Source organism: Nelumbo nucifera, chromosome 2 (assembly GCF_055504915.1).
Source record: "Nelumbo nucifera cultivar China Antique chromosome 2, China Antique-T2T, whole genome shotgun sequence".
Taxonomy (NCBI): domain Eukaryota; kingdom Viridiplantae; phylum Streptophyta; class Magnoliopsida; order Proteales; family Nelumbonaceae; genus Nelumbo; species Nelumbo nucifera.
In genome coordinates, this window is record NC_142650.1 from 62,210,616 (window position 1) to 62,220,952 (window position 10,337).

The window sequence follows — 10,337 nt, forward strand, 5'->3', positions numbered from 1 at the left end:
CACAACATAATACAGCCTGGCCTGTGGCCCAATGTCCATTACCAACGATTATATAGTCGTTTTTAGAAGGTTAAATGTCAATATTACCCCGAACAATTATAAATAGCTATTTTGGGGTATGTGTATATAGGGGGTGCATAAAATGACTTAAATGACCCCAATAATTTCGGGGGCATTTTAAGTATGTGATAATAAAATTTTCAAATGACCAAAATGCCCCTCTAACAACTATAACCAACTAGTTTCTGAGGGGTATTTTGGTCAATTCAATTATTTTCAACTTTTATAAATACCCTAACCCTTACCCATTTTCATCACAACAACAACCTCTCTTATGCTCTTGTACTTTTAATTTTTTTTTTAATTTTTCTTAAATTTCAACAAAGAGGCTTAGTGTCTCAAGGTGAAGACTTGAAGTTGGCAATTTTAGAGGCTTAAAGGTTTTGCATTCAAGTTGAAATACTAAACTAGTAGGCTGGAGATGGATTCTAAAGTGTGATTATTGGGTAAGATGGATATTTTATACATTCTACAAAAGCTGGACTTGTACTTTCAATCCTTTGGCTGGGCCTAGGTCCAAAAGTTTTTTTTTTCTTTTTTTTTTTTATCTGGCTAGGCCCAGACCTAGTCCTAGGTAGCTCAAACCTAAACCGACTAAGTACGTACCTATATGCATATATAAACACATATTTGCATGCATGCATACGTTCATATATATACATATACATTTTTATATATATCAAATTTTAGTACACACTGATTGACCAACCCGAGCCTAGCTCATGCTTGAGATTAATCCAAATGCATCAAATTTCAGTGTAGGCTGAGCCCAGGTTGGACAATTCGGGTTTGACCTTAGGCATAGGCCAGGTTTGGGCGTTAGGCCTAATTCTTAGGGTTGGGCTAGCTTAAGCTAGGTCAAACCTGACCCACCCTGCCTAACTTGCACCCCTACATTTGAGTTGGTGTTGGGATAGCCAAATTACCCCTCTGTGAGTTTTCACTTTAGTCTCAGTTTGGAAAGAGTACAAATACAAATATATATAGTACAAATACATACAAAATAATATAAAATATAAGGTTTTGTACTCTACAAATTTGTATTTATACTTCTTCCAAACTAGGCCTTGGACAAAAAAAAAAAGGAAAAGAATTCAAGGATTTATTATTTAATTAAGCCAACAGAGAAATGAATGTGATGGCCTCTGCTGAGGTACTGGAAGATACAAGCAAATAAATTTTTTGCTTCTTGATCAAGATACACAGAAGAAAAACCGATTACACTCTTGAAGCCAGAGTTTTTGTACTTAAAAATAAAATAAAAATACAAGAACAGAAATGAAAGAAGAATGGAAACAGAAAAAACCCTAATATTTGTATGTATTTATAGTAAAGAGATTTATCGTATATATAGTTGCTGTAGTGAATGTTGCAAAGTTGAATAGATTGCATGCCAACCTTCATGTGAAGGGTGGACATCATCCCAAAAGAATGCAGATTCAGGATTTTCACATACTATATACTTAGGCACGCCATTTTCATCTTTATCTCCACATAAGTCTTTTCTGGTTAAACCCACGCAGCATGGCTTCAATGGATTACCAAACTTCAAGCTTCCTGTTCAGGGCACCAAATGTTCTATTGTTACTACTTGGCCAACAAATAGAGGGAAAAAGTCCTGAATTACTACAGAAAGTGACCAACAAATTGGAAAATATGAGAGCCTAACATAACAAGCTATATAATCAAACGATGGGTTGAGTATAATCATGGAAGAGTACTTCTTAAACTTTGAATAAATTCATTATAGGAAACAAAACCATCACTTCGAATTTTCTCTGCCCAAAGCTCAAAAACTTATGTCTTTACTTTCAAAACTAAAGACATATAATTAATCATTCAAATTAGTATTAATTTCTACTCAAAGTAGAGAAATCACCTGGATGTTCTTTCTGTCTCTCAAATATGGAGATGAATGCGTTATAGAGATCAAGAATCATGAATGTGGATTCACTGGTCTCGTTGTTCAATTTCTCCACAGCTTGCTGTAATAAGAGGTTATGGAAGATCGATATCTTGTTATAGGTTTCATTGCATTGTTGATAAGAAGACAAGACTGAGATTACAGGAAGACATCCAATAGGCTCAATAGCTGTAACTGCAACTTTCTTCACTCCCATGTCATGAATGCGCTTCATATTTATAACTAGTTGACTGATGATGGATGCAGTGAAGTTCGACAAACCCTGCCATTAATGGGGTAATTAAAAAAGAGAGGTCTAGATGTCAATAAGCATATTTTCCTTTTTCTTCTTTGATCGTGATTTCAGATTAACATGAAATAGAAATCAATTAATATAAACTTCATTTAAATCTCAAAAAACATACTTATTGCATTAGTTCCTAAACAATTAAAGTTGGATTTGGATAAACTTCGGGATTAGTGCTTTCAAAGGCAAAAGCACAAAGTTCTAATTTGAAGATTTGTGTTTAGGGATTAAATGTGATTTTGGCTTAGGCTCAGTTTGGAAGCAGTGCAAATATGTACAGCATAAATACATACAAAATATAAGGTTTTACATTATATATTTGCATCTGTACTCCTTTCAAATTCAGCCTTAGGAACGGCAACCGGGCAGGGAGCATACTCCCCATCCCCGATCCCAACTTTGAAATAAGTCTTCATTTTCATAAATTTCGACCCCTACCAAAGATGGGTTCTTTGTTGGGGACATAAATCTCTGAAAATCTTTTGATTAAATTTTTTAGAAAGTAGATTTTATTTAACATGAAAAAAAATTAAATATTATTTGAAATGAAAGTGGGGTGAGGACTTCACTCTCTATTTTCATCTCTATCCTTACCAAGACAATCTCCATCCCCGGCCACACCGAACGAGGAATGAAACCTGATACCCAATAGGAATGGGAAAATTGGCATTCCTATTTTGGCTTCAGATTGTTATGTTATTAAACAATAAACAATCTGTTGCCAAACACTCAAACCACTTTTATGACTCAATTTGGTTTCCTAAAATCCAAAGCTCAAAAGCAAAACCTTATCTAAAGGGAGCACTAATTAATTGAAGTTGGTTAATTAGAGAGATGGATCACCTCTGAGCTGACATTCTTGGCAAAATAAGTGATATAGTCGTTCCCAGCAAGTGCTACAAGAGCAGCAGATGAATTCAGGTCAAACTTGCTGTACACTCCATTTTGGATGAGCTGTTGAAAAATGTCGATCTGTCTGGTCATGGTGACATTTGGGTCAGGAGGAACCACCGTATCAAACACACCAGTCCCTCCAAACGCAAAATTTATCCCATATCTGAGTCGGTTTGTCTTCTTCCATGCTACTGGTGTCTTGATTCCAAGAAAGGAAGCTGTATATATAATGTAGTAACTTTTAGAAAATATATACATAAATAGAAATTAAAAAAAATTGTTGAAAGACACTGCTGCCAATTGGTTGGGTCTGATCGGGGTCAGGGACTCAGGATAGACCCGGTTTGGCTTTAGTCAGGAAAGCAGTCTTTACTGCCTTGCATTGAGAATATTTTTATACTTGTATGTTTTATTTTATGAAAAGATATTTCTAATGCAAAGTTGCAAAATGATGTTAGAACGGTGTAGACACAAATTTACCCGGATAGAAGTCGATATCTAACATGCTATATTATCAAAAGAAGAAAAGCTTTAAGTTGTTATAATTATAAAGAATTATTGATTTTTAGTGTAATCGATCAGGTCTAATCGGTTCAGCTAGACTATCCTAATTAATAATAATCGGTTCAGAACTGGCCCATCATGTCTTGTTAATCATTTGTATAAGATAGATCTAGAATCAAACGAATTATTAATTGGAATAATTGGGTCTGACCTGATCATACTATTGGACATATCTAATTACATATAATAATAACAATTTAAAAGTTAAAACTTTATTTTTTATAATATAATTTTCATAAAAGTGACAGCAAAATAGTAAACAGTTTATATGTTCATAAAGATATTTTTAACTAAAATCATCTTATATATTGTCTATAAAATTTACCCTTTTAAGCGTAAAATATAATGAAAACTAAGAGACATTTATATATTATTAACTAAATAATTGATTTGGTTTTTAATAAGTCAGACTGCAAGACTCGATCGCAACTCAATTATTAATCAGCACAAAACCACAAACTAGAACCAACAATTAAGTTGGTTTGGTTCTATTGGATAACCCATTGGCAACTCTAAGATCTAGGGGTGCAAATGGATTGGATCGAATTCAAATCAGTGTATATCTGAATCCAATATTTCAATATGATCCGATAGCAATAGCACATATTTTATATTTGATCTGATTGAATCTCATAAATGGCAATTTAAATCCAAATCCATTAAGTATGTCGGATATTCGAATCTGATCTAATCCGATTTCAATTCTAAAAATTTTAATAAATTATTAAAAGAAAAAACAAAACAACTTATATAAACGAAAAGAAAGAATATAAGTAATTTTTTCAACTATTATTTCATCAAATATATTAATATATACATATCTTTTATGAATAAATATGTTTTATTTATATATGTGCTTATATATATATAGGGTGATTCCAATTTAATCTGATTTTCAATTAGATTCCATTATATTATCCGACACAAAAATCCAACAAAAGATTATCTGAATCCGACAAAAATAAGACCGGGCCATTTGCACTCCTACTAAGATCTAACTTTTACTTTTGTAATTATTTGATAATGCACATTGGTTATAAATCTTATCCAATGGACCTTTTAAGTTGCAATGTCGCTGCATGGATATTAGATGAGCTTAACATCAAAACAGTTCTCATTGAATAAAAAATACCCAATCCTGTTTTCCTCAATTTATTTGTAATTATCAATTGATTTGCATGCAAAATTTGTACTTCTTATCTTATTTGATGCAATTTTTACATCCTTTAATGCAAAATTTACACTACCTTCCTCCTAGGCCCCAACCTGAATTCTTGGAGGAATTGGAGGAATCCTCTTGTCTTGGGTTCAATTAGATGAAGTGTCATAAGGTGGGGCCACAACAATGCATCCAGGGCTGTGATTTGATAGTTTTAGCTGATAAACAAAGTGAAATCTGAAAAAAAAAAGACAAAGTTGTATGCCTTCATTGCATTTATGTTTACTTTTTTATCCTTTTCATTTTCCGGGTATCATTTAACGAGTATTATTTTTTAGATGATGGAATTTCATATTCGGAGAATATGTATTACAAGCCTGAGAAGACGTGGGAAAGGAGAATTATGAAAACATATTCTGGGCATTCTACTTGATTTGATAATCTATATCTATATCTATACTACTTTAAATTGAATTTTTCTAAAATTTTGTGAGGATAAAATTTATTCCTTTATATTTAAATTTATTGATAAAAAATAAGGGCAAATAGGGTACGTAATTGGTATTAATACTAAATGAGTTGAAAAGAGGTAATTTTAAAATATTCAATTCTCTCTCATTAAATCCAATATTTAAGGTAATAATTTGCATTCATCTTCATTAAATCATATACTTAGGGGTGGCAATTTTCCCCGTCCCTGATGGGTGCCCAGACTCCCCGACCCAATGGGGTCGGGGATGAGAGGTACCTTGGCGGGGTTGGGGTCGGGGATGGGGCTACTCCTGAATCCCCGATCGGGGATAGGGATGGGGATGGGGAATGCAATCCCCGCCCCGACCCATCCCCAATTCATATATATAATATATTATAAATTTATATATATATATATTATTCGTTTAAAATATTAATTATTAAAACTTGAAAAATAGTAAAAGTGTAAAATACTAAACTAAAGTTTAAAACCCTCGATAGAGAGAAGAGAAAAGTCGAAAACTTTCAACTCATTTGTCTCTGGAACAGCTTCGCTGATTCACCTTCCTTCATCTTCGACTCTTCATCGCTGAATTGCTGATTTGCCTTCCTTCATCTTCGACTCTGCATTGCCGAATTGTCGACCACCGTCGCTGTCGCCCGCCGTCGTCGCAGAAGATTCAGAACCCTAGCTTCATGCCTTCTCGAGTGATAGAGAATAGATAAAGAAGAGTTTTAGTCATCAGTCCTTCTAACCTTCACCTATCGTCGCTGACCACCATCGTCGTGACGTCGTTGCCCGTCAAACTCTCTCGTCACCGATCTTAACTCTCCCAACGGTCCTCTCTCTCTTTCTCTCTCTCTCTCTCTCTCTCAGTCTCAATCTCTCATTCTCTCAGTCTCAATCTCTCAATCTCTCATTCTCTCTGTCTCAACCTCTCAGTCCGTCGGGGAATTCATCCCCGTCAGGGTCGGGGATGGAGGGGGGATTCCTTTCCCCACCAGGGATCGGGGACGGGGACGGAGGGTGATTTGGGGGTCGGGGTCGGGGATGGAGAATGTAATCCCCTCCACGTTGCCATTCCTAGATATACTTAAAGTTTTTTTTTATTTCTTTTCATCATTAAATTTTATATTTAAATCCATACATAATAAATTAATCATTTCAATAACATAAAAACTTATACTTTTAAAATATACCTGGAAAAAATAGTGTTTTCATCTAGGTGGTGGTAAGAAATTAAATCATTTGGGTCAAATGGGCCAATCCATATTGCCACAATTAAATAATAAAATTCAAAAATATGTAAAATGTAAAAAATATAGAAATTAAAAAAATGGAAACGTTTTTAACATCATATATTTGACATATTAAACAATAATAAGTATGATAAACAATGTTTTAAAAGTCAACCCAGAGGTCGACTGGCTTTTGACTTTGGGTCACAGGTCACTAGTTCGACTGTCAAGGTTAAATGAGTCAAACTGCTATGCGTCAACACTATGTTTGTATATAAAAAGATATACTTTATCAATAAATAGTATAATTATATTTTACATATATATAGTTATGTTTTACATATATTTTATAATTATGTTTTACATATATTACATATAATACGTGTATTATGTTACATTTATTTATGTTTTTTAATTTAGTTTTAAATTTTTTATTTATAAAAAATATTAAAATTGCAATTTAGGGCCTGAAAATGATTTTTTTCGTGAAAATAGAAAGGCAAGGCGCCTAAGGCCCTTGGGACATATAGATCTTGAAATGTTAAATAATAGATATTTAAAAAATAATACAAAAGTACAAAAGTATGAAAAGTAAAAATTATGTATATAATATAGATGAAATATATAATTTAAAACTGATCCGAAAGCAAAGCTATTTTCTTATCTAAATGGTGGGTCAATGATCTAACTTTTCAAATAAATTCATGATGACATAATTGAATAATAAATATTTAATAAAGATAGAACACAAAAAAAGTACGAAGTTTTGTCAAAGACATTTTAGAACATTTCTAATGTTATATAATCATCATCTTAAATAAAAATAATTGTTAAAATAAAAATTATTTTTATTTAAGACAGAGATGGAATACAAAATTTAGTAGTAATGTAGTAGTAGAAATAACAATAATAATAATAATAATAATAATAATAATAATAATAATAATAATAATACTAATACTAATACTAATAATAATAATAATAATAATAATAATTTTTATTGTAATATAAAATTTTTGCAGGTGCACATTTAGTACAAGTATTTAAATTGATTTCTAATCATATTACTAGCGGAGACCCATGCGATGCATAGGAAAATCTGAATGGTTGAATAATTTTATTTATTATTAATTAATTCATAAATTAATAATGAAAATTTTTTGTTAGTTAATTAAAAGTATTTATAGTTATTAGTAATATTTAAAATTTTAATAATTATATTTTTTATTTAATGTTGACTTATAGAAAATAATTATTGTTAATTTATTATCAACAAATATTTTTTAATAAATTTAATTTTATTAATCATTTGTAGTAATTTTAATAACTATAATCATTTGTAGTAATAATTTGTTAATTTCATTATTTTTAAATGAAATTTTGATTAACTTTAAATAACTAAAAATAATTATAAAAGCTAACATTTTTATTAATTTCACTAATAATTAACAATTATATAGGAATGGCAAGGGGGTGGGGCACCCCATCCCTATCCCCACCCTATAGTCAAGACATTCTACCCCATCCCCACCTTGTCCCTAGTGTCAGGTGGGTTCAGGGTAAGGCACCCACTCTCCGTTTGGAATGGAGAATCATTGAATTTCTCCGCCTCATCCTCAATGTCGTGTGAGTTGAGGGCAAGACACACATTCCTCATCTAGGATTGGGAATCCTCAAGTTTTCCCTATCCTATCCCTAGTGTTGAATGAGATCAAGGCAATTATATGGAATTATCAAAAAAAAGCAACTATATGGAATTAAAAGAATAAAAAGTTCAAAAGAAAACAAAAAATTAGAATGGGGGGTTTCTTGCAAGGAGAGGGCTGTTGACATGGACCGACTAATTTAATATATAAATATAGATTACTTTTATTAATTTTCAATTTCTATCCTAATATATCTAAAATTTAAGTAATTAATATAAAACAAATTCATACATACAATACAGGTGCTTAATTACTAGTTAAGAGAAAAAGGAAAAAATAACAAATTTAAAAAGAGGAAAAAGGAAATCTGAATCAACCATTTTGAGTGGTTTGGATTGGAAATTGATAAATATGCAATATTGAAAGGTGAATATTCTGGTCCAAATATTCATACGTACTACTAAATTAATGTGCATTATTTGACTATGAATCTCCTGCCCACGAGAACTCTGCGCATCTCTACCCACAACACACTACCCCCCTGAATTGGGAACATCTTCCCCTGCATAATACTATGCAGAGGATGAGATGTTCTCCATGTGTGACTGTGATAAACGTGGGCAGAGTTTGTATGGGCTGGAGATTGGGACTCTGAATTTTATTGTATCATTGCTCGTATGGCCAAAATTAAAAAACTTAAGCAATTTTAGAGAGAGAGAGAGAAAGGGAAGGAGGAGAGAGAACACACCTACATAGTCTGTTAGAACCCGGCCGTCGGAGAAACGGCCGGCTGGTTTTCCGGGAAAAGTTATCCCGTAAGGTACCTTCCATGACCTAGCTACAGGCTTCTGATCATTCCCGGTGTCAGCATAAGAGTCACCAAAGACAAAAAGCTTGGACAGGCCACCAAGCCGGTGGTGGTGGTAGTAATTGGGTGAACATTGAACTACTTGAATTCCTGTAAATTCACAAAATTAAATTAGAATAACTTGAATAGATTCAGAAACAGAAAAGGCAGAAGCTGTGTCCAGCATGGATAATTTATCATAGAAGGAGAACACAGTAAACCCAGCTGGGTTAACATTACCTGTCAGAAGAAAGAAGGAGAACAATAGATAAAAGACGAAAATGTGCCTCCATTGATTCTCCATGAATGAGAATCTCATGGAGAATCAATGGAGATAGAGTTGCAGAGCAAATCGAGGGATGCAAGATGGTAAGAGGCAGAATCTTCTTATTTATAGATTTTTAACTTGAAGGCCTTCTTATTTATAGATGATTTAGCTGGAATGAACCGACTTTTGTTGATTCAGTTAAAACCACCTCATTGGACAGGAACAAGGAGGTATGGCCTAATTATCATCCACCTTGAATTAAACCAGACGGTTTCCTCTATTATAATATAATAGGAATAGAAGTTTTTTCGGTTGCAAATGGGTACTGGGGTTATATAATTAAGCACGTGCGAAATAGATACTATTTAATTCAGGGTCCATTTGGTTTGCATCCTAATCTAAATCCATCAGAATTAGAATGGTCTATATATTCCCCCTATCTGTGTCTTGTTGAAATGGGAATCAGAATTGGTATCGACTCAAATGGATTCTCATTCCCAGGGGGAGAGAACAATCATTCGTCAAATAGGGGATTGCCGTTCCATCAGGAATAGGAATAAGATTCCAATTCCATCCAAACAAATGATTGGATCATTCCAATTCTGATTTCAGAGCCTTATTCCTGCAAACCAAACAGACCCTATGTATGGAATGAGAGAATATTAGGCAATTATGATATGCCACATCAACCTAAAAATCTATGTATGGTGTATGGGTAATAGTGATTATGGGTCGGACTGGGCCAGGTCGGGTCTGTACGGTTCATTATATCATATAATATGTGTATAAATTTGTACATATTTGGTTGACTCAATTTTGGAAGTATTGACGAAAATATAGTTGATTCAATTTGCAATAGCAATCTTCCTCAGTTGGAACTGATAAGCCATTGTGGACCCTAGACCCTAAACACAGATTCACAATCAAGATGGACTACACCTTGGCTCACCATATGTCCATGGATGTTGAAGTTGAAAGA

The 10,337-nt window shown here is 33.0% G+C and overlaps 1 protein-coding gene across 1 annotated transcript; it reads right to left on the reverse strand.

The window, feature by feature from the left end:
* Positions 1 to 1,214: 1,214 nt before the first annotated feature.
* On the reverse strand, positions 1,215 to 9,479 carry LOC104607757 (GDSL esterase/lipase At5g03610-like). Its single transcript, XM_010273449.2, has 5 exons — positions 9,331 to 9,479; positions 8,992 to 9,201; positions 3,114 to 3,382; positions 1,940 to 2,246; positions 1,215 to 1,617 (listed from the first exon to the last, which is right to left on the reverse strand). The coding sequence occupies exons 1-5, from the start codon at positions 9,407 to 9,409 to the stop codon at positions 1,400 to 1,402; spliced, it is 1,083 nt and encodes a 360-aa protein (XP_010271751.2). The 5' UTR covers positions 9,410 to 9,479; the 3' UTR covers positions 1,215 to 1,399.
* Between the last annotated feature and the right edge of the window lie 858 nt (positions 9,480 to 10,337).

Bases quoted from the DNA above. Each gene is read 5' to 3' on its own strand.
- LOC104607757 (XM_010273449.2), bottom strand. From the start codon at position 9,409: ATGAGATTCTCATTCATGGAGAATCAATGGAGGCACATTTTCGTCTTT. The intron at 9,202-9,330 runs GTAATGTTAACC...GTGAATTTACAG, and splicing joins CTCCTTCTTTCTTCTGACAG to GAATTCAAGTAGTTCAATGT. The intron at 1,618-1,939 runs GTGATTTCTCTA...TGCCCTGAACAG, and splicing joins GAGACAGAAAGAACATCCAG to GAAGCTTGAAGTTTGGTAAT.